Here is a 24,827-nt window from a genome sequence, read left to right as displayed (position 1 = left end):
AATTCTAATCCCTAGGCAAATATATAATAAAATTAAAACGAAGATGAAAGTGCAAATAGCAGTCCTAAACCAACAACTCAAACTCCTTTGAAGGTATTCCAGCTGGCAACTGAGATTAGACAAGTCATTTACTAGGGTGATTTTACTTCACTGGCCCAAAAATGGTGAGACAAGGTAGCAGCTGTATTTCCTCTCACTGGAAAGAAGAAATTGCTTTCTTTTTCCACCAGATTTCCTTCCTACCAATATTATACTGAAAACAAATAGCTTTAGAATTCAACTATCTCTAGTGTATGCATGACTGCCCAAACAAAAAAAAAAAAAAAACAAAACAAAAATAAAACCAACAACAAAAGACAAACAAGTGAAGTATTCACTTGAAGAAATCTATATAAACTATAGAATTGATATAGGCCATGCTCCATGAGACTAGGATTCTACAAAGAAGAAAACTGAGTCAACAGAAGTAAATATGTTCTGTCCAAAAAAGATCCCCCAAAGTACATACAAACAAAAATTGACTCTCAAAGTCTGTGGAGTATGAAATTTCAGATAGAAAAACCCTTCCACCATAATCCTACAGATAGATCATCCTCTCACAGAGTACCAAGTTGCTAAAAAAAATTTGTTACATTAACCCATTCCCCCCAGTCTCCACTGTGCTAATTTTGACTGAGCAATGAATGGCTAGGAACATTGCTTTTTATAGGCCAGCACAACTGGTTGGTGTTGTAGGCACAAACATGAAACCCAAGAGTTTTGCTAAATCCTGTAACTTTGAAATGACCTGTCTAATTTAGTTATTGTTATCTTAATTATGATAAACCAAAGGCTTAAACTTGATAAGTCTAAAAAAAAAAAACAACAACCCAACCAAACAAAAAACACTCTGTAATTTCTCTCTGCACTCCTCAAATATTTACCCACCCTTTAGCAACATCTATCTCATGCTTGCAGCCTAGCACTGCCCTCACCACCAGGAACATCCCAAGAATATTTCGTCCACCGGGAAACCTACTAGAGGGTATAATCCACATCCCAGAAGTTGTGCCTTTTCTCTATCATCATCACACAGCTCTGTAAGGTAAGGCACACCCAGCATACTCCTTCATTAAGAAGAACAGAGAATCACAGGCTGGTTGAGGTTGGAAGGGACCTCTGGAGGTGAACCCCACTGCTCAAGCAGGACCAAGTAAAGCACGCTGTCTGGGACCATATCCAGATGGCTTTTGAATATTTTCAAGGATGGAGACTCCACAGCCTCGCCAGGAAATCTGTGCCACTGCTCAGCATACTCACAGAAAAAATACATATATAAATAAATAAAAATCAAATCCTTATACTTAGACAGAACCTCCTCTTTTTCTCTCACTGGGCACCACTGAAAAGAGCCTGCCTCAGTCTTCTTTACACTCTCCCTTCAGATATTTACATACATTAATCCATTTAACCCTGAGCCTTTTCTTCTCTGGGCCAAACAGTCCCAGCTCTCTCAGCCTTTCCTCATATGAGAGGTGCTCTTCATTATCTTAGAGGCTCTTCGCTGGACTCTCTCCAGTAGCTCCGTATCTCTCTTGTACTGAGATTCATGGAGTCTCACAAAGTTAGAAGACTGAAATAAGGCTTATATTGAAATGTCTTCATGTCTTAATGTCTTATCACAACCTTGTGAATTTAATACCGTGCAATGAAAACTGCTTTAACGATAAGGACACGGCACCAATCTCCAAAATAACTATTGACCAGAAAGTAGAGCTTAATAGCTATCTAAAATACATCCCCAAGACAGATAGGAAAGCGCTATGTAGTTCAAAAGATGAAGAGCCCATTCAGCTGTAAAACTTCCTTGCTTGGCTTCTGCCCCCTACAGAGGAACTGGAAAAGGATGAGGAATAGAACAAAATTTTTTGGAACGAACAGCCTCAGGCTTTGTGAATGAACATCATAAGTTTTGATTTTGCAGACTGATCATGCAAAGTTGTTTCACTTTGAGATGGCAGCTTTTGCAGAATAAGAAAGAAATTAAATGCCATTAAATGAGGTGTCAAGACCCATCAGGCTGGAACAAGCCCAGGAGAAGATGGAAGAAATAACAGATCAAAATATAAAAATCATTCCTTTGCAGAAGAAAGAAACCAAAGAACAAAAATGTGTTCATTTTCCTTGGAGAGACTGCTCAAAGACTAGAGAGTACAAACCTTTTCTTTATTTCTTAACCTACCTTCTTTCTCTGATATTTATTTTCCACTTTCCCCATTTGTCAAATTTGCTTTTATTTTACAAATGCCTCTGATAGCATCAAATCTTTGAGGAGTTGTCCCTTTTGTTTGCCAAACAAATCTCAACTGAATATCCTAATTCTCACGTGGCTGCTTACCTCCCTTTTCAATTCTGGTGTTGGATTTTGTTGCTGTTCTTTTGATTAATTATGACTTCAAATATTCCTCAGCAAGTCACGCTCTTAGCAGAATTCCTTTTGCTACACTGAAACAAGCTAACAGTAATCCCAAAATGACACAGCATGGGTACTGTTATATTGGACCACGCAGGAAGCCCAGCAGCCCCTCTCCAACAGGATACAGAGGATGCACAGGCCAATAGTACAAAACCACGGCATACATGGACCAATCATCCCCCTCTATATTTTCCTCTATTTTCAATATCTTCAGTGTGATGTTGACTATGTGACAAATTACTCTGAGGGAACGGAAATTGCTATCACCAAGGCAGAAGTAAAATGCAGCATCCTTCAGCATCCTCAAATACCACTACTTGATTTCCATCACAGATTTCTAAAAGAACTGACAAATAAAAGCGTAGAATTGAAGAGGGCTTGTTTTGATTTGGGGTTTTTTGGTGGTGTTTTGGGATGGTATGTTTGTTTGTTTGTTTGTTTTAAGATAAACCTATCAAGTGTGGAGTAGAATGACCAGATTGGAGAAAAGCAACCGCAGTGCCAGTAATTTAGGGTGATAAAATCCAGCCTATGTGACCACAAGCCCACTAGGCTGCCTGTTTAGATAAAAATATGGAGGAAGGAATCAATGGCAAATGAAGGTACACTGAAAAGGAAGGAAAACTCTCATAGATATATCAAACACAACTATTTGCTAGAGTGGTTTTCAGTGCTCTTGAATGAAAACACAAACTGAAATTCATCTCATCTATTCTGATTTCAGTAAAACATTCAATACAGCAATACACTGAAAAGTTTAATGGCACAAGTTTGGCTGTTCCAATAATAATTGAAGACGACAACGATATGGCATCATTCACTGCAGGAACTTGACACCAGTCACAGAAAAGGATGACATCTAATAACTCAAAGTGCAGACTTCCATAAGGTGCTACTTATATCAACTAGTTTCAGTCATTTAAAAGTTGTGCATCTAGTCTCAGTGCTATGTCTAGATTATGTTTAAACTCTTCTGTCTAAGATTAACAGGATGAGTCGTTCTCAGCAGGTGGCTATGACTTTTTAACATCTGAAGTTCAAACATCAGGCATTTAGATGGATGAACTTAGGCAGAAGAACAACCATATTGGGAATCAACCATTCCCCATCCACCTCTAGCCCAAAGAAGTTCTTAATAATACTTACATGACTGATCAATCAACATATTACAACTATGGAGAAGGTAACTGCCATCCCAAGATGTATCAGGTGATGTATCCTCTACCCCCTGGACAGGGGAGTATTCCTATCACTATGTAGGAGGCCCTTTGTCAGAAATATTGTACATAATTCTGGTCACATACCTGCAATAAATATATATCCACAAAGGAAGAACAGATCCTGAGAATGGATATTAGCATGATCAGACAAGTGCAGAGGTGACCTTAGAAGAAAGGCTGAAAGAGGTTGACTTGTTTAACTTAGGCAAACAAAGCCTAAGAAATGGTTGCTCTCTAAGCTATGAAGAAAGCAAGCCCCTAAGAGGGTAAAGAACTACTTATACTAAAAGGGCATTGCTGGCGCAAGAACAAATGTCTACAAATTCACAGCAAATAACTCTGGACAAGATGTCAAAAAACGTCTTCAAAGCCTCAGCAGAATAACTTTCCAATAGGAATAATGGGCACAACATAGTGAATTTTACAATTAAAGTTAGTCTTTTTACAATTAAAGTCTAAATCTTTGCATTTGAAGATTTACGATTAAATGGTGGCTGATATAGGAAAGGATCGGGCTTGATCCAAATTGTCTTTTCTTGTTATATGCTTTCGTACAAGAATAACTACTCACAGCTACCCTCCCTCAGCCCAGGTCACCATCCAATCTCATCCTTCCCTGCCCATCATTGTCTTTGCCTTATGTATTTCCAAATACACTCACGTTACTGTCCACATCCCCTCAAGCCCTTTGTCTTCTGTCACCCTCCGTTCCACTACCTCTAAAAATAATACTCCAAGGCAGACATCAGACAAGCAGTTTCAGCCCAGGCATTTGTAGCCTTTCCTGGACACAGTGTAATTTTGTCGAACATTGGAGCTGCATCCTTCTTCGCAAAAGGTAACTGGAATGGTCAGAAAGACAGAAATCTACAGCGGTTTCCTTTGCTGAATTTTCTTTGATCATCACTCTTTCTAGGATTTTCTTGGCCTGACCCCAAGAATGACTTCTATAGCCAAGAAATCTACCTACATAACTGAATTCTAACTATTTCGGCATAAGACTGTTGGTTCTAGGCAGGTTGTTATCCGCACAGGCAGAAAGAAATGGGAAGGTGCTTCACACTTACATTGGGCTATGTTATGGGGGATGCTCCCATCAGAATGAGATGCAAGGAGGGCTTGCTCACATGGCTGGTCTTTACTTGTGCGAATAAGCCACTGATGCTTAGCCTGCAGCAGTTCAGCCTAGATTGTATGCCACCGTCTCACTGTAAGTGCATCCATTTTTTGTCCCTGAAAGTGCATGCCACATTGCGCAAAATGATTCCACTCCTATTACAGTTTAGCAAGAAAGAGTCTCCGTTGCTGGGTTTGTGTCTATTTTTGGATGTAACCTAAATATTGAATGTCAGATCACAGAGAGGTCACTACACTCTAAATGTAGAAATATCTTACAGTGCTTTTGCCTAGCACAATGAACAACGCCAGCAAACAAAAGAACTGTAACAATCCATGATCACATCACAATCCCAGAAATACCCAGTGAACTACTGCTTACTTTAGCAATCCCACTAGTGCCTGTGTCTCTAACACAGCACAGTGGCATAGCAGTGTAACATGCTTTTCATTTAGCTGTCACTTATGCTACATTGCAGAAAGACACAGCAAAATACTAAGAGATACAGTTCACTATACTGCTATTATGGCCGTACATAGTTCTATTTTTAGCTCTAACCTAAATAGAAGATGTAAAAGCACAAAAGGGTCTCGTGCATCCACATATGTAAAAATCATCCCAGCCTATCGTTTAATTCAGAAGCAAAAGATGACCAAGAATAAAGTTAACCTAAATTTTGAAAACACATTTAACTTCTGGAATTTCAATTAACTTTTGGTATATGTAGACATTTTTTTCTATCTTCCACATACAAAATACTGTAATCTCCCCTCTCAATTAAAAAAATAGAATAATCAGGGATATTGAAGTTCTGCTAAAACTGCAATTTTGGAGTTGTTTCCAGTGCCTTAGATTGTAAGTATGGAGTTGCTCCTAGTGCCTTCTAAATATTTGATGCTTTCTTTCTGTTAAATTTATATTCTTAGGGAGCTATACAATGATCCCTCCTCAGAAGTTCAAAGGGTCACTTATCTTTATATTTTTAACTCCAAATGAGTCAATCTGAAAGCACTTAAAGACAGAATTTAGTCAACACCCAAACTTAAATTTTATTTTTCACTAAAATTTCCATTGGTAAACACTGGAAAATTATAATCCTCCCATTTTAATATAAAATGAGTAAAAATATTCCTCATTAGTAAAGTGACTGGGATCTTTCTGCACAGAAATCATCATAAACCCACAGGGATTTAGACTAAGGAACGTTTTCAAGAATGAGTGACAGTTCTCTTTCCTGCCTCAGATGACTGGAAACTATTTTCCAAGCAACTCTAACATAATTATACTTTCTTTTAAATCTTGGTGAATCTAAAGCATGTACAGAAATTAAAGTACAGAAACTGCATCTTCTGCCCACCCTGATTATGTGAATATGAATGCCATCTTAATAACTTGCAAATTTTGCAACAAATATGTAAATTGTATACATACACATATATGTGTACATATATGTAGTTGATTCTTCAGTATACTAGCCACTGTAATCATCAGCACAAAATCAGTAATTTTTGTTTTTGTCTTTTGGCATCTTTTTCTTTCTAAGGGTAGATGAGTTTTCACAGTCTCTACCTCTGCTCCCCTACTCAACTCAACTAATGCACAGCCTTTGGACTTTCCACGTAGGTCACATCTATGGTTACCACTCTCTGCATGTTAAGAACTAAGGGAATACAATTGCCAAAGATGACATCTGGGATTTATTTTACCCACTATCAAAAGCTCCTAAATAGGTGTCTCCTATTTCAAGTTTAAAAATTCATTTGAATGACTGAAATACAGCAAGATGTAATAAGACATGTTTTGGTTGTTCTCATTACAGAGATCAGGGATAATTTTGCATTTTTACTATTATTCAGTCCAATAATGTGTTGAAAAGCTGAGTTTCAATATATTGATCAACAGGAATATGGAAATGAGTTGTGCCAGGGTTTTTTTATGTCACTTTTGTTATACAGAAGTTTTGCAATTACGAACACTATCGGGGTTCTTGCAGACATCTTCTGAGTTAAGAGACTGACAAAAAGGTTTTTAATTCCATATTAAAAAGGTTCTAACTCAGCCTTTTTTCTCAGATCCTCAAGATAATCCATGATATTCCCAAAGTACACCAATGCATCAGGTACAAATTCTTTACATACTGCCACTGCTACTTTTCTGGACTCTACAATTTTGTACTGAAAGACACTGACACTTCTGCTTTTGCAAGATTTATTCCAATCCCCTCTTTGCATAGTGAGAGACCCATGACACGTGCAACCCTCTGCCACTACAGAGAACAGAACTTAAAACTGATTGTGACTTTGATTAAATACCAGGTAAACCATCATAAATAAAACCAAATAACAAATATTTGAGAAAAGACCTTTCTTTGTCAGTAAGACTTATGTGGAAAAGATGTTCACAAAGGAGCGAGAGGGGAAGAAAAACTCACAATCCACAGATCAATTTCACTTTGCCAACAGATAAAAAGCATGATAAACTAATTGCATAGTTAAGAGCAAATCGGGAATCTTTTCTAGAACAAGGAAAAATTTACTAAAAATCACTACTTAGAAAGTCAAGCGTCATAAAAGGAAATTATATATAGCTGAATATGTATTTGATTATCCAAAGAAGTTGCTGAAGCTACCCTTACATCCAGGTTCAAAGAGGGGCTGACCATTTACATGCATTTAAAGGTATAATAATGATTTCAAAATTGAAAATAAACATAATGGTTACAGACTTAGGACAACCTCTAGTAATTGTAAATTAGGATGAAAACAACTGCAGGAGGCAGATTATACCATGTCTGTCTGACATTGATTCTTACATTTGCCTCAGAAACATCTGGAATAGATTTTACCACAGAGTACTGGCCTGGACAGAACACAGAGTGTTAGTTACTGTTATGGACACTAAGGAAATTTGACAGTCTGCAGGCAAAGCATGTCAAAACTTCACAAAAATATGAAGACGACTCACAGCACCTTTTAAAAATACAACAAGTGTTATTTTGCATATAAGAAAACTGAATCTTGGACAAGTCATGTCCAACAGATCAGACCTGCAGACATATCCCACCTTGTAGCCCTACACTGTGATCAACATATTTTCTCCTGCAAAGTCACCCATCACCCTATTGAGCAGAAACCAGCTTGGTCAGAGGCTCAGAAGATAATAATTTTAGATTCACAAAACCTATGGATTGCTTGGAAAGAGAGATGAGCACTACAAATTGCATTTCCTAGAGTTGCTGCACATTGAATTCCTGCTATTCCACCACAGGCTTACCTTGAGCATTGTAAACCAGCATCTTGGCTCAGCTCAATGAAAAAGTCTCAGGACTGGGGGGAGGGAAGTGGGAGCGGATATCATTACAGTGAACCACCTGTGGATTAGAAACTTGCATGGACTCTTATCACGCCCCTATTTAGCTATCTGAAGACAATGGCTTGACTTGCAAGATAGTTAGTTTTCACTTACATCTTCTTTACCTTTGGTTATTTCTGAAGCTCCTAAATGTTTTCGGTAAAAAAAATCTCTTGTCATCCCACGACCATGTTTCACCCTTTACTTTAGGAAAGGTATAAAATAAAAGGAACTAAAGTTTCCTCCAGGTGCCATGAAATGACACCTGTTCTCCTGCAAATACTCTCAGTACCTTCTTCTGCCCTGACAACAACCCAGTGTAGATTCAAGGCCATGTGCCTGGGAGAAAAAAAGTGAAAGGAAGTAGTACTTACCACCAGGACAGCACTCAACCGATCACTTTGGACCTGCTGCACTTGGATGCAGGGTCCTGGCACTTGTAACCTTGAGCTGCTGGGAATGTTCCCAGCATCACCATTTGGGATGCTGCTGTTACCAGGCCCAAGACCTACAGATGCCCTGTACAAGTAGGTATGAGTCAGTTTACCCACACCAGTGACTTCCAGCATGTCCGGTGGTAGGTGGGAGCTGGGAAGCATGTGCACGCTATAGCAATACTTTTCATATTCATCAGCTGGGCAGCAGCAGCTCCTGCAGCAGCAAGCCCGGCAGCGGCACAGTCGCACAATGGCAAGAAAGAGGAGGAATGCCGCAAAGATGCAAGAGACACAGGCAAGGGAAACAATCAAGTAGATGTTTGTAGCGTTGAGCAGTGGTGGTGGCTCCCCGCTGTCATCAAAGTCTGGTAGTGCCTGGGGCAGGGTGTCAGCCAGCAGGATGCCCACTGTCACAGTAGAGGAAAGCGGCGGATCCCCATGGTCCCGCACCACTACAACCACCTTGTGCTTGAGGAAGTCAGTGGAGCGCATGGAGCGTGTGGTACGCAGCTCACCAGAGTGCGGTGCCAAGCGGAACAGGGTGGAGTCAGAGGAATGGGCAAGGTGATAGGAAAGCCAGGCATTCTCTGCATTGTCCTCATCATCTGCCACTACTTTGGTCACCAGGTAGTCCTCATCAGCCAGGCGGGGCACAACTTCCACAGCTATTGAGCCATTCTGGCTGGTGGGGTACAGGATGGCTGGGGCATTGTCATTCTGGTCTGAGATGTAAACATTCACAGTTATGGCAGCACTCAAGGATGGTGACCCATTGTCCTTGGCTTCCACTTGGAAATGGAAGCTCCTAAGCTGCTCAAAGTCAAAGGCACATTTGGCATAGATGCTTCCGTTGGACAAGCTCACAGACAAAAGGCTGGCCAGGGCACTGCCTGCAACTGTGGAATTCCTGAGCATGTAAGAGACCCGTCCATTCTCCCCAATATCAGGGTCAGACGCTGAGACCTGGTAGAGAAAAGCACCAAGCGGATTGTTCTCCTCCACAAACACATCAAACGTGTCAGCACTGAAGACAGGAGGGTTATCATTCACATCAGAAATCTGCACCCAAAGTGACTTCTGAGTGGTGATGGGTGGAGAGCCTAAGTCTGTGGCAGTAATGGTGATGTTGTACCCACTGATCAACTCTCGGTCCAGAAGCCCACTGGTGACCAGGCTGTAGTAGCTTTCAAGGGAAGGCTTTAACTGGAAGGGAAGGTTATCAGGAATCTGGCAGGTTACTTTTCCATTCTCCCCAGGGTCTTTATCCATAATACTCAGCAGAGCTATTACTGTGCCAGGAACAGCATCCTCAGGAATGGGACTGGAAAGGGAGGTAATCGTTATCTCTGGGCCATGGTTGTTCACATCAGTGATTTCCACCAGCAGCTTGGCTGTGCTGGACATGCCAAATGCCCCGTTGTCCCTTGCCTCAATAAGCATCTCAAGGAGAGGTCTCTGAACAGCTAAAACGCCATTGACTGTCACCTCCCCAGTTTGCGGGTGAATTGAGAACGTTCGCTGTAGATCAGCAGAAGTAGTATTGCTAAATGAATACCTGACCTCTCCATTTGGACCTTCATCCAAGTCTGCAGCATGCACTTGCACTACCAAAGTGCCACTGGGGGAGTTTTCCAAGATACTCGCCCTGTAGACTGAGTGTTCAAATTCTGGTGCATTGTCATTGGTATCCAGCACAGTCACAATGACTGGGACATCACTGGACTTTGGAGGATCCCCACCATCTTTGGCTGTAAGGACAAGTCTGTGAGTGGCTTGCTGCTCCCTGTCTAAGGCTTTCTTCAGCACCAATTCAGGATATTTACTCCCATCCCCACGTGTCTGCATTTCCAAATGGAAATGTTCATCAGGGCTCAGAGTATAGTTCTGGACACTGTTGGTACCTTCATCAAGATCTTGGGCATTTGGGAGTGTAAACCGTGCCCCAGGTGACAGGAACTCAGGCACGTTTATATGATATTCACTTAAAGGAAAGCTGGGGGAATTGTCATTTATGTCCAAGACTTTAAATTCCATCCTATAAAGCTCTAGAGGGTTTTCTAACACAAGTTCGTAATTCAGAAGACAGGCAGACTTTAATTCACAAAGCTGCTCTCTGTCTATGGGCTCATTAACAGACAAAGCCCCCGTGCTGGCATTTATATTAAAATATTGCTTACTTGAACCGGTGATCATGCGAAATTTCCGAGCTGAAAGTGTAGCTGCATCTATTCCTAAATCCTTCGCTATGTTCCCAACAGACGCTCCACTCTCTGTTTCTTCGGCGATGGAATACACTACTTGCCCGTTCGCGGTGCAGCAAATAAGGCAGAAGACCATTAAATAGACCCGCATTCTTCCTCCCCTGGCTCAGCTCCCCGAAGACCGGCTCAGCAGGAACATAATCCAGAATTTCAGCAAACCCCCCGAAGTTCCCAGCGCGATGCGAATGGACACCGGGGCGCACCGGCGGCAAGGTGAGAAGTTCGCTGCAGGCACCCCGGCTCCGCGGCGGCTTCCCCCCCCCCCGCCCCGCGCCGCCGGCTGCCGTGCGGGGAGAGGCGGCAGCTCCACTGCGCTGCGCCCGCCGCCACTCGCTGTGACCGGCGCCGCGGTACCCCGAGCGCCTCTTACACGCGCGGCGGCGGTGGCGCCACCCAGAGGCTGCGGCGACCCCTGCGTTGCCGGGGGTGGGGGCTGCGCTCCCCCCGCCGCTGCCGGCCCACGGCTCCCGCGGCCTTTTGCCCCCCCCCTTTTTGTTTTTTCTTTTTTTTTTTTTTTTTCTTATTTTTAAACGCTCCCATGACGATCCAGGAGGGCTCCGGGCCCCCGAGCCCGCGGCACGGATGTGCTTTCGTGAAGGAGAGATGCAGAGCATATACGCCCCCCACCTCCCTCCGCTCCTTGCAGGAGGGGCAGCGAGAGGATGCGCTGCCGCACGCTGTCAGAGTACCGCGGTGGAGAGGAAACGCGTATGAGAAGTGACAGGCATCGGCTAAACATGGGTCAGGACAGTCCAGGCAGGCTCCGGCTGAGCACAACATTTCCCAGAGGGCTTTTAAGAGCACAATTAAAGGCGGCAGTCGACTCTACCCCTGTTAAACTTAGAGGAAAAAAAAAGAAAAAAATAATAAAAAGAAAAAGCGTCTTTCCTGCTTCGTCTTCTAGTCAAGGTAAATTAACACGGATTATATTGGAGAAAAGAAGGGTCTCTCCTCTGACAGTCCCCAGTCGGATCACCCACAGCCACAGACGAGCTCCCATCCAGCCCGTCAAAGCAGGATGGGGATGGCTCGAGTGGGTGGGGGAAAGTGGGAGGCTGCGGCAGTCGAATTAGTTGTAGAGAAGTAAATATCGGCGCCAGAGAAGTCTTGCATTTAGGACATGCCCAGGAGCCGGGCGGAGAGACGAGCTCATATCACATAAAGATAGCAGAAGACCACTGAAAAAAATCAACGCGCTCTGTTCCCCGACTTTCTGCACGGAGGGCACAGCTAGCGACTACCCTCGTAAGCAGGTGGGAGAGGCCAGAAAGCATTTCAAAATACCTTCCTGGAATGACCTTCGGCAGCAATTTACACAGATGGGCCTCAAGCCCTGAGAACCCCTCCGGTCTCCTCCATTTCCAGCTGCCTTCTCTGAGAGCTTATTATCATAAGATACTGATCGATCAAAAGCAAGAGGCTATAAATATGCGACAAAGACAGATCCTAACCCTCTTGCATTTGCTGTGTTTCTTTATGTAGCAGAGATTTTTCCGGGCAAGTGAAAAAGAACATTTCAATTATACATAGTATCAAATAGGAGAAAATTGGGAGCACAGCCAGAAGTTGTACATTAAATAAAAAGAAAAAAAAAAATCGATACATCTGCATCCTCAAAACTCAGCAAAACCTCCCAGTGAAAAACTATCCTGCTCGCACCGGAGCAAGCCTTAGTCAACCCCAGCACAAGTATCTGCGGGTATTATGATTCTATTTTTTTAAACTCCAGGTGCCCCTGGCAGTACTTAATATTGCATTTTACTTCTACTGCGTTGACACTACAGCACCCGTTAGAGTTGCAGGAGGAGGGGGGAGGGGGAACCTGGGGGAGGAGGAACCAGGGGGAGGGGGCTGAGTGCAGGAGCTGCTGTGCATTCACCTTAATTCTGACACTACGTAAACTGCACACAGTATACAATGTAAACATTTTTCATACGCTATTTACCTTGGCTTTTTTTTTTTTGCTTGGTTGTGAACTGCAGAAATCCCCAATTCCCACCTAATCACCATAAAATTGTCATCCAGACTCCCCCACCCTAACTTTACCCTACACTCGTTTTCTGCCAAGATATCTACAGTATACGAAAAAGTTGCTGGTTTTACTGCTCTGTAGTGATGCACAGTCATTATAAACACCCTGATTCAATACAATAACATCTATTAAAGTCACAGGAAAGAGTGATAAATTAACATTGTCCCGCGCAAAAAATAAGCCCATTCATCTGGGAAGGCTAGGGTAGAAGGGTGTTGGTGTCCCAGGTGCACACGCGGGTAAAACACACAGACCCTACTGACCCATCTGTGACCGGGTTTGCAACACAGAAACCCAGGAATTTTGGGCCCAAGACCCTCTTGATGAGCAGAGAGATCCACTCAAAGGCAGATTTTCTTTCAATCTTAATATTGGAATAACAAGCAGTGGTTATGCATAGCAGTGCCTGAAATACCAGCAGTGCCAGAAGAAAACGATTCATGAGCAATGGCCAAAATCAGTCAAAGTAATTATACATTTGCCTCTTTCCTTTTGAGAAGTATCTGCCAGCCTACGTTGATTTTTGTCTTTAACTCACTCATTTATCACCTGAAATAACTTCTTCAGTTTTCTGCTATATCGCTTTTATTTTGAATATTAGGCAACACTATGCCTAATGCTTGATTACAGGGCTCTAAAGGAACCTGCCTTTGATTTTCTCTTTTTAAGGACATTTTTAAACCTTACAGTCCTGCTTCAGTAGTTCGGCATTCAGTCCTACTGTCGTCTCCCACTCTCTGGTGTGGACAGTGAGTCCCCAGCACTCAGGCAGCTTCACTCACTGGAACACGCGTGTTGCCAGCAGCATCTCAACACCCAGCTACTCCCCACTCCTGCCGCACCACCTTCCTGGTCCAGCCCGGATGAGGGCCTGATCCACGCACCACTCAGGGAGACAGCTCTGGGTCACAGCCAAAATCCGGTGCTTAGTAATATTAATTATCTAAAGTCGGTTACACCACAGCCACTCCTGCCATGAAGGGAGTAACACTGTTGTGCCGTGGGGGCAGAATCCAGCCTTGTCCTGTGTATGAAGTCACTGCTCTGTTCACCAGACTCCCAGGCCCGTTCCTCCATGCCTGTTGGTTCTCTACCTACAACATCCAGTTGCCCCGGCGGTCTCAAGGGTACCTTTACACTTAGTTTCTCTACTCTCACTCTTGTTTGGCCACCCTTACACCATCTTTTCAGTCTCCATTCTCAAAAGGTCTCTTTCTCCATCTTAAATCACTCACCCTAATTACGTTATTTTGCACATTAAACACCTTTAATGGTGTTTAATTATTTAAATGGCGTTTAATAAGACACTTCCTTTGGTATCACAGCGGATAATGAATGTAATCACCGTTTAAAACCCCTCGTCTTTGACCTCACGTTTGCCTTCAATCTCCCATTTCCGAGCCGTTCTCTATTCCATTCCCCCAGCTTGACCCATTCTTAAGGCCGGTTTGACCCGACTCGCCGAGGAATTCAACTTTTTGCGATCCCGAGGGCATGGTCCGGGACCTCCGCGGTTTCACCCACTGCTACACAACCCCCTCATCATCTTCTGCTCCCGGTCGTGCTGACAGAGCGCTTCCTCCACGTCCCATCTCCCGACAGGTGGTTGCAGTGCTGCATTTACACCACCCCAAAGCCCCGACTATCCCTTACGTACTCCTCACGCCCCGTCTTATATTTTCAGCCAATCATCCCCTTTTCCAGCAATAAGACGTCATTAGTCCAGCCGTGCACGTTGTGTTCGTAATAATGGTAGCGGCAAGAGGAAATTGTTAAACGAGCAAAGACAAAAATAGAAAGGTGAATAGTAAAACTGGGTTACCTCTGGGTTGTGGAGCACGTGGCTGCACCACACGGAATGTCACTCGTGTTTGAACATCATTATCTACGTCAGCGATGATTTTAATGCGGTGCCTTCGGCGGAGGTTTGCAGGACATCTCCCGCTCTGTACTGAGGCTTGGGAAAATCCCTGGGGCGCCCACCAGAACCGAGGGGCCCCAGTGGTGCTAAATTAGGACACGACGCTTCAGCAGGAGACAGCAGAAGGGACTGAATCTGTTCGAGGGAGACAGCCCTGCGATTCCTGCTCCAAGGGGAACTGATGAGCTCTCCGCGCCGGCAGCTGTCTCCGGCTCGACCGGCAGCCCCAGCGCTCATCTCCACCCGGAAAGGAGCACAAGAGTAATTAAGGTCTGCCTACAGACTGAGGAAGAGTTCCGGTCTTCCTCAGACTGAGCCCAAATCGCCAGCGCGGAGCCGTCGACTGAGGTACAGGGACCCACCTGTCGCCTTTCGCATGTGGGCTCCTCCGGGCAGGGATGAAGGCAAGGATCCCCAACGACCCGAAACACTGGGGTCCCGTTCGGGACCCGGCGTGGCAGGCAGCCCGCGCTGTCTCCCGTGGGAGCCCCCCGGCTCCATGGGCTGTCTCAGCTCCGCGCCTCCCCCGGTGAAAGGGGCAGCAGAGCAGCTCTATTGGCTGCAGAGCCGGGATTATCCGCTGTTGCTCCCGCAGCTCCGACTCCCCCGCTCCGCGGATGCAGGCTCTGCCCGCTGGGAGAGCGGGCAGCGATGTCGGGTTTACCCTTCAACAAGCCGCGTGAGCTCGCAGCTGCTACTTGGGGACAGCGGGAGCGGAGATGACTATAAAGAGCCCGGGAGAACAACCTCGTACGCAGAGGATTTCTAGATTTCAGTGAATCCCACGAAAATCCTCGTTGCCCGCAGCAAGCCACAGAAATACAGACTCAGAACGTGGTATTCGCTATACCGCTCGCAAAAAGTCGTTTCTCGAACGCGAGGGTGGAGATTGATCTATTTACTCCCAGTCAGAGACCGCTGAGCTTGGCAAGAAGATGCCGGAGGGACAAGAGCGACAGCGGGTACGGGGGACCAGTCCCAGTCGTGCCGGCAGAGCAGCTCCGAGTCGAGCACCCGGTGTCTCTCGCAACTCCTCCGGCAGCCGTGCCGGGCATTTCCCTGCCCGTAAAATTCCCACTTCTAAGGCTGCAAAGCAGCCTCCGGCCACCGCGGCGGTGCTGTCGCTGCAGCCGCGCGTCCTCCGGCGCTCCCCGCTCCCAGAGCCTCCCGCGGAAGCGCTCCACAGCGCACCCGGCTGCCAGCCGCGCCTGGCTGCCACGATTGCACTGTGCCTGGTAACATCACTATTAGTCAGCGTCATTCTCCAAATCGATATGAGGCGGAAAGGAGAGCCAGGGCTTCCAGCGACTGACAGCCCTGCGCGAAATTGTTATCTTTTATTCAATACTATATCTGGATATTCTAGAGCCTTCTGTTAATGACTCCTTCCCAGACTATGCTGCGAAGTAAGAGCACCCACGAAGTTAACATTGCTTTACACTTCTAAAAGAAATACTGAAATATTTCCTGCCAGTGTACGTCCATAATAAATCTCGTTCAGATCGTCAATTCACTACTGCAGTCTGAGAAACCGTACGGAAGCCAAAGCACGCCGCGACTCAAACGCTCGGCATTCAGAGGCTCCACATCGCCCATAGCCATAGAGCCCAAGGAAACGAGTTGCTTCCTAGACCTGTGCGCAAGTGCCGAATTTTTCCATCCTCTTCTACAGAACTAGTTAAACCTTATAAACCTAACCAGATGATCCTCCTTTAGGAGATCGCGGTTTGCCCTTCCTGATTTCTATCACATCCATGTGATTAAGGAAAGAAAGTGACAGCTGTACAGCTCTTGGGATAAGTTTTGCTACTCACAAATGAAGGTAGTTCACGCTTACTTAAGAGGTGATGACGCACTCCTCTTAAGCACGTCAGCTACCGGCCGTGATCAAAGGAGACTAGAAACACATTCCCCAGCAAATACACAAAGAACTCAAACGTAAAGCCCTAAGGGATCTAAAATAGGTACAAGAAGGAAAGAGAAATTTGTGGGACACGCTCACGTTTTTCTATGGGTCAGCGGGAGATAACCTACTCCTATGATTTTTTTCCAGACAGACATGAAGTTTTTAGCTTTCTTAACTGGATTTCGGTACCCCTATAAGCACCATTCTTGCCGATTTGGAACAAACGACCTGCGATTTTATTTTTTTAATCCACGTCCTTCGTGTAAAACACTTCTATTGGTACAAAACCCAACAAAATATACGTGCTCAAAAGAAATATACCGCGTTACAGATACCACTTTGCCACAAAACTAGGGCAATTGTCCAAATTGTCTTTGGCGAATTGAACGTGAAACACGAAAAAGAATTACATAAAGGTACTGCTTGTTCTCACTACTCCGTCAGCCCCAAAGATTTCGTTTTTACGCTATAAAAATCAGGTATAAGACATTTTCGCTTTTCTCTGTAAAAGCCGTATCCAGCTTCTAACATCGAACAAGGAACAGAAAACGTGATCCTAATGTCTCATCCCAGAGTGCTTTGGAGCTGGTCTTGATAAGAACAGAGTCGATTCCGTGCCATTAGTGCGTGGCCAGGATCAGCTGCTTCGATAATGCTGTTAAAACAACGCCGTATTAAGCAATCACTCTCCACACAGGAAAATCAATGTCCAAATGAGTATCGAAAACTTCTTTCCAGATGAATCTCTGTTCCTCTGCTTCTTCTGCTCTACTGCTAGGAGAACCAAAACTCTTCATTCTACCATATCTAGACTATTCAATATCGCATATAGAAACTCTTCCTCTCTTGACTCCCACCAACTTAATTTTCGGTTCTACTTACTACAGCACGTTTCTGGGGTGGATGGGGTAGAGCAGAAGCCACAACACTACGAAGAGAGCGGGATCAGATCTTGGGGAGAGGCATAGCGAGGCGAGGGAGCATCCTCTCCCTCAAACAGTTCTCCACTTTTTCATAAAGCATCCTGTGTCTCACTCCAATTTCTCGCACCTTTTCAGCGCACTTCCAGAGTCAGAACAGTACTCACGACCTCCACCAACGTTTCTTTCTCCCACTGCACCCCGTAACTGTCAGTTCATGAACTTCAGCTTCTAAAGGTTCGCATAACCTACCGACCAATAAGCTCAGAATCAGTAAAAGCTTCACCGAGCCTCGGCGCATATGAACACAATATTAATCAAACGAAGAGTAATAACAACTGGTTTCAAAGATAATTAATACCCCACCCACGTTTGCCCTGAGGGAGCCACTAAACTCCTGGGGACCTCCCGGATATTTTCACACTTTGAAAGACACTGATAAAAGGATATAGAAGACCTGCAAATCCTCCTACCACCACTTGACGACACATAGCGAAGACGAAAAACCCAACAAACATACGGCGCTAAGAATAAGTTTAACTATAAAGTTCTACGCACGGGGGGAGGGGGGAAAGAAAAAGAAAAAGGAAACAGCAATTCTATGAAGCATTCGAGTAGTCAAACACCGAAATTGCCAACGGCGAACACGCATGTCTAACGGGGATCACTACAGCTACATCCAAGAGCAATAAAAGGACAGGACTCGCAATGTAAAATCCTTACCACAGAAAACGTGTTTAGTACGCAAGCGATCGATGAAAAGAGACAGGTAAATGGAATTAACCGAGAGAGGAGAAAAAAAATTAATATTTGCGAATACACTTACCATGCCTGAAGCAAGCGGGGAGAGAGACGGCCCCTTCCCAACAGAACCGTTTTCTGCCGAGGGACCGGGCGGCGGCGGCGGGAAGTTGGGGCTGAAAACCATCAGGTCGCTCTTGCCCGCGCCGTCCGCCACGCACAGGCTCCGGCTCTGCCGCTGCGAGTACGACCAGCTCCCCACTTCGCTGGCGCACACCAGCGTCGCCGCACCGGGCCCCGACAGCACGGCCGCCCGCGGCGCCCACCGCGACGCCACGTACAGCACCACCGCCAGCAGGAACAGGCTCGACACCGCGCAGATCGCCACCACCAGCCACACGTTCGTCGCCGCAGACGACGACACCGACGCGCCGCCCTCCGCCGGACGCAGCCCTACCCCCGACAACGACGACGACGACGACGAGCCCGCGGCCGCCAGCGCCGCCTCGCCGCCCTCCACCAGCGACACGCTCAGCGTGGCCGTGGCCGAGAGCGACGGCTCCCCGTGGTCACGCACCACGATCACCAGCCGCTGCCGCGGGCCGTCCGCCTCCTCCAGCGCCCGCGCCGTGCTCACCTCGCCGCTGTACAGCCCCACGCGGAACGGGCCCTTCCCCCGCGGCTCCCACAGCTCGTAGCGCAGCCACGCGTTGTAGCCCGAGTCCGCGTCCACCGCCCGGATCTTCGCCACCACCTGCCCCGCCGGCGTCCCCCACGACGCCCACGCCCACGCCCACACCGACCCCGACCCCGGCACCGACGCCGCCTCTGCCGACGACCCGGACCACGCGCCGCCGCCCGACGCCGGCAGCAGCGCCGGCGCGTTGTCGTTCTCGTCCACCACGAAGACCTGCACCGTGGCGTTGCCGCACAGCGGCGGCTCCCCCGCGTCCACCGCACGCACCTCGAACTGCAGCACCTGCACCTCCTCGTAGTCCAACGGCCGCAGCGCCCACAGCCGCCCGCTCTCCGCGTCCACCGACACGTAGCTCGACGCCGACCGCCACCCCTCGCCCGACGACGCGCCCCCGACACCGCCCTCCCACACCGAGTAGCTCACGCGCCCGTTGCCCGCCTCGTCCGGGTCCCGCGCCCACACACGCGCCAGCTCCGCGCCCGCCGCGTTGTTCTCCCGCGCCAGCACCGTGTACACCGCCTGCGCGAACGCCGGCGCGTTGTCGTTCACGTCCGACACCGGCACACGCACCCCGCGACTGGCGCGCAGCGGCGGCGACCCGCCGTCCTCCGCACGTACCTCCACCTCGTACTCCGACACCCGCTCCCGGTCCAGCGCCTCCCGCAGCACCAGCGAGTACGACCCCGCGAACGTCGACACCAGACCGAACGGCGACGCCGGCCACACCGCGCACCGCACGCGCCCGTTCGACCCCGAGTCCCGGTCCGACACGCTCAGCAGCGCCACCACCGTCCCCACCGCCGCGTCCTCCGACACCGGCACCGACAGCGACGTCACCCACACCTCCGGCGCGTTGTCGTTCACGTCCAACACCTCCAGCACCACCTTGCAGTGACCCGATAACGGAGGGAAGCCTTTGTCTCTTGCTTCTACCGTGATCTCGTAACTACCCTTTTCTTCGTGGTCTAACTTCCCCCGAAGTCTGATTTCTCCTTTGATTTCATCGATAGTGAACATTTCTTTAACTTCTGCAGTGACGTGCCTACTAAATAAATACATAATATCCCTATTGATCCCTTCGTCCAAATCCGTGGCACTGACCGTGGTTAACAGATTTCGGGGCTCTGAACCCTCTGAGACTTTTACACGGTAAACCGACTGGTTGAACTGGGGCGCGTTGTCGTTGGCGTCCAGCACCGAAATCAATAGCTCCATCGTGCCCGTCAGCGACGGATGGCCACCGTCACTCGCCGTCAACACCAAACGGTGCACAGGCAAGGTCTCGCGGTCCAGCGGTTTCGTTAAAACAAGTGCCAAAGAAGCGCTCTGGTCGTTATTACCCCGATGATCAATAGTGAAATGCTCGCTGGGGCTGAGTGTATAGGAGAGCTGCGCGTTCGCTCCGATATCTGCATCCGACGCGCCCTCCAGCGGGAACCGGGACCCCGGCAGCGACGATTCCGCCATGCTAAAGGCTTCTTCCTTAACGCGAAAGAGCGGGGCGTTGTCGTTGATGTCGGTCACCTCCAGCTCCACGTGGAAGACGCGCAGCGGCCGCTCCACCAGCACCTCCAGGCGCAGGGCGCACGGCGCGCTCTTCCCGCACAGCTCCTCCCGGTCCAGACGCGAGCTCACCACCAGCGCCCCGCTCGCCCCGCTCACCTCCACGCTCGCACGACGGCCCTGCGACACCAGACGCAGGCGCCGCGACTCCGCATCGCCCGCCTCCAGGCCCAGGTCCTGCGACAGACGACCCACCACCGTCCCGACCTTGGCTTCCTCTGGCACCGAGTACCGCACCTGACCAGCGACTAGTGCCCACGCCGCCTGCACCACTAGCATCCGCAACACGGAACACCAATTCACGCCCATCGCCGCCGCCCAAGCAGCTGCCGACACCCGCACGGGCCCCGCACAGCTCCCCGCCGCCGCCCGGACGGCCCCCTCCGAGGCTCCCCGGCTGGCGCGGGGCTCTGCTCCGCGTTCCGCCGCCCTGCCCGGCCCTGCCCGCCGCATCCTTCCTCCGGCTGATTGCAGCCGTGACAGCGGCTCGGGGAGGAGCTGCCGCCCTCCTGCGCGTTGACGGCGCCTTCGCGGCCAACAGCGGCACCTGGTGTCCGACGGCGGGTGCTTCTGCGGGCAGACGCCTCCTGCCGCGCTCCCGGGGCCAGCAGCTGCGCTCCGATCGTAGGACGGGCCGTGGCTCCGCCCGCTCGGCCGACAAGCTCCGCCATTTCCCTTCGTCAAAACCGATAATAGGTGACAAAAGAACCTTCTCTTTTCTCTTTCTCGTCTGTTTTCGTCTCTTTCCTCGTTTTTTTCCTCGTGTCCTCATTGCGTCTTCCTCGTCTCTTTCCTCGTCTCCTCCTCAGCTCCTTCACTTCCCCTCCTCTTCCCCTCTTCTCTTTCTCTTCTCTAAAGGCACTTTAATTGACATATACTTTCCACAATGTTTCCTAAGTGCCTACATTAACCCACGAATCACACGTGGGAAGGTCTTCACTGAGAAGAACCTACCCCGCTTCTGCTTTCCTGACTGACTTTGTCTTCTCTACATGTTTAGGAGTCATAACTCGGTTTCCTCATTGATTTCTCCTTTGTGAAGAGAAGTTAGCTCTTTCCTCTACAGAAGAAGATTGTATCCTTGATCTTCCATCTATGGGAAGTACTCAGGTCTCCAGAAGACATAGATTCACGTTGCATTTTTTTTTAGTCTAGTGAAGCAACGCTAAAAACAATCAGAAATTGCTTACTTTTTCATGGTTTTGCAACAGTGATGTAGCTCAGCAATCCCATGCACTCTCCTTGGTTTTCATACAGTAAATAATAGAGGACATCATATTACAAAAATCTGTGCTTGTCCATAACAGAATGGTTTTGCCTTTTGAAGTATAGGTCCAACCTAAGAAACCAGCAATGCATACAAATTCCAAAGACTTTCAACTCCATCCATGACTCCCCTATGTCAGGCTAAACATAAACCACATACCTCAAATGGTCTTCGCAGGGTGAAATAGCTCAGAGAATCTGAACTCTCTAGTAGTCTTGATGTGTCACAGTAAACTATTTCCTGTAAGTTTTATTCCCCACTTCTAACTGCACAATTAATGACAAGTTCTTTCTTACCTTTTTAGGCAGGTAGGCACTCACTGTACAGTAAGACAATGTGCCCGTTACTGATGGAGATGAGCTGCTGCAGGATACAGTACGGTCATCCACCTGTCATGTAACTGAAGACAGCACGAAAGGGTTGTGCCGCAGCTGTGGCAAGGCACAGTTCATCTTAGAACATGTTCCCAGGCTCCCACCTCATCCACTGCCATAAATGCATCAGAGCTCCTTCTCTACACGACCACAGGCACTTAGCTGCTACCCCACCATGCAGGCCAGGCAGTAACACAAAACTGATGATTTCACACAGTAGTTATCTGCTGGTTCCACCACGAAAGCATCAACGATGCAACAGGAGGTCAAAACAAAATGAAGATGTCAAATGCTAAAAAAATCCAAGGTCTGTCAATAGGTCATCTTTAGTTACACTTGTTGCTATTCTAACAGTTGCCTTGATTTATTTCCAGGTCTCCATTGTCAGGGCCGAGTCCAGGGATCACTGTTCATGATTTCAGGGAGGCAGGGCTGGAAAAGCAAACAGGTTTTGTCCAGCCTCTCAAATCCCTGCCAGCATTTCTGTATGCCCTTCTATGACGACGGAAACAGAAATTAAACTTGAAATCTCATGGCATTCTCTCGAGGTAAACATCACCTTGAGAGACTATAAGACAATGAACCACAGTGATGGCATGGGGCACGAATTCTGAAATCAAGCAGTCAAAACTATTTGGTAGCACAGCTCTTGCTCACAATTACTGACACATCTCCCGAGAAAGGCAAGCTAAGCCACGCTTTCTATGGGGGAATCAGGAGTTTCCAGTGTCTTCTCAGTTCTTACTCACATGATTATTATAAGGCACACACGCAACGGGACACAAAATAACAGTTCATTTTAAACAGTATTCTCAGGAAGGAAAAAAAAAAGAAAGGAAATACAAAGCCTATCATTGGAACTAGTGCATGGAACTAGCAGAGTCGGAACCATAGCTGAGATACTTCTACAAATATATTTGCCCACCAGAAACAAGTCCTCTAGCAATACATCTTGCCTAATATAGCGCTATAGCTGCACCTTTTTCACACCTACCTTGTTTTGTGCTCTTATGTCTTTCACTACTTTGTATTAGAAAGGGAAAGGGGCAACGTAAAATGTTTCTACTATCTTTTCAATGCCCATGGAACTACAGTAATGCTGTAGTACTTCGCAAATTAATATATGCCATGCAGGTGAACAGAGAAGAACCTGAAGTACCATCTACAGTCACGTTGCATGATCACTATTTCAGAAAAGAATCAAGAAGGAGGACAGACTTCTGATTAAGAAAAGACTGGAAACCAGCACTTCGCAGCAGCCAAAAGCAAAAAGTTCATTAAAACTGCAAAAAGTTCATTAAAACTGCCCTATCTGCAAGACAGGAAAATGCACACAAATGAAGACACTCCATAAATATGAAAGAAGGCTGAAAGATGCACTCGGAGTTGTGATTAACTACACACATGGCAGGGAAACCAAACCTGGTCACTCGAGCAAGAGAAGGTCAACACTACAGTCAGGCAGAGATCTTTGCCAGGAACTGTGCCATTTAATAGTTCATAAAGGGATCTCAAAAAGTCATGGAGACTGATGTAACAAAGATTACAGGAGATGTTACCCTACAGAGCAGTTATCTCTGCTGAGAAGAACTGCAGAAAGAGTTAATGACCCTGAAGACCTAGGTGGGAAAATGGCAAAGACACCACAAAAGCTGAGCAGATGAAGAAAAAAAGTGAGGCCTCAATAAAAACTGTGACTGACTCTGAAACAGCCATTTAAGGTTCTGAAATTACACCTTTGGCATAGAGAAGACAGCTAGGTGAATATATCCACTCTGTTCTGAGTGCTAATCAAAAAGCTAAGACTTACAAGACCACAGAAGAAAACAATGAATTTCATTCAACTTTACGAAAAAATAAGGTTCACCAACACTTTGAATATTTTGTGGAGGTCCTGCCCCGCTTAACAGGGAAAGAAGAAGAGAGAAGACCAGTACGAGTTTCAGAGAAGGCCAGCAGGGTGACCAAAGATTCAGAGCACCTTCTGTTTGAGGAATATTTCCTTGTGTTAAAAAATAAAAGAATAATAGGGAATACGACAGAGCTCTTAAAAGCAGAAGTACCATGAAGAAAGAAGGTGTAAAGACATGAAAAAACCTAGATTGCTCAACACTGCAAGAAAACCCATCCAGCTTCAACATGTCCACTTTTCAGGACGGGTTTGAACTGGACATTTCACAAATCCTTTCAATCCCAACTTATACGCTCGATCTCCCCATATACCGTACAAAAGACACAAGGTACTAAAGAAAACAGGACCCTACCCTAACGCACCTTCAGCTAGAAATAAAGAACTAAATCATCACGTGAAGATATTAGCATTGAAGTTTGACGCTATGGAAAATGTGTAAAACAATTGCTCTCCCAAGGAAGAGGGAAAAGTGGCATAAAAATTGCATCAGTGAAACACCTTACAGAGGAAGAAAACAAAAGGAACACTGCAGTCAGCAGTCGGAGAGAAAGCACCAGACAAGCACGCACCGCTCGCGGGACACGCGGGCTCAGCCCGCCTGCCCAGAGGAGCCTGCCACATCAAATCACGTATTTTGCAAAGGAGAATCAGAG

General features: G+C 46.9%; 1 protein-coding gene across 4 annotated transcripts in view; it reads right to left on the bottom strand.

Annotated features, from left to right (window-relative positions):
• Nucleotides 1-24,827, bottom strand: part of LOC134521820 (protocadherin alpha-C2-like) — a 195,237-nt gene that overhangs the window by 76,224 nt on the left and 94,186 nt on the right. Inside the window, exon 1 of one of the 4 annotated variants that reach the window (XM_063348802.1) lies at nt 18,447-22,530. The exons of 2 other annotated variants lie outside the window; for them this stretch is intronic. In XM_063348802.1, coding sequence (XP_063204872.1) covers nt 18,447-21,074 — 2,628 coding nt within the window. In that variant the 5' untranslated portion in view covers nt 21,075-22,530. Of the gene's footprint in view, nt 1-8,517; nt 11,162-18,446; nt 22,531-24,827 lie in introns of those variants that run through there. One more of the 4 variants, XM_063348805.1, reaches the window with a different exon arrangement.

The sequence above is a fragment of the Chroicocephalus ridibundus genome, chromosome 11, assembly GCF_963924245.1.
Source record: "Chroicocephalus ridibundus chromosome 11, bChrRid1.1, whole genome shotgun sequence".
NCBI lineage: Eukaryota > Metazoa > Chordata > Aves > Charadriiformes > Laridae > Chroicocephalus > Chroicocephalus ridibundus.
This window is presented reverse-complemented; position numbering and strand designations above follow the sequence as displayed.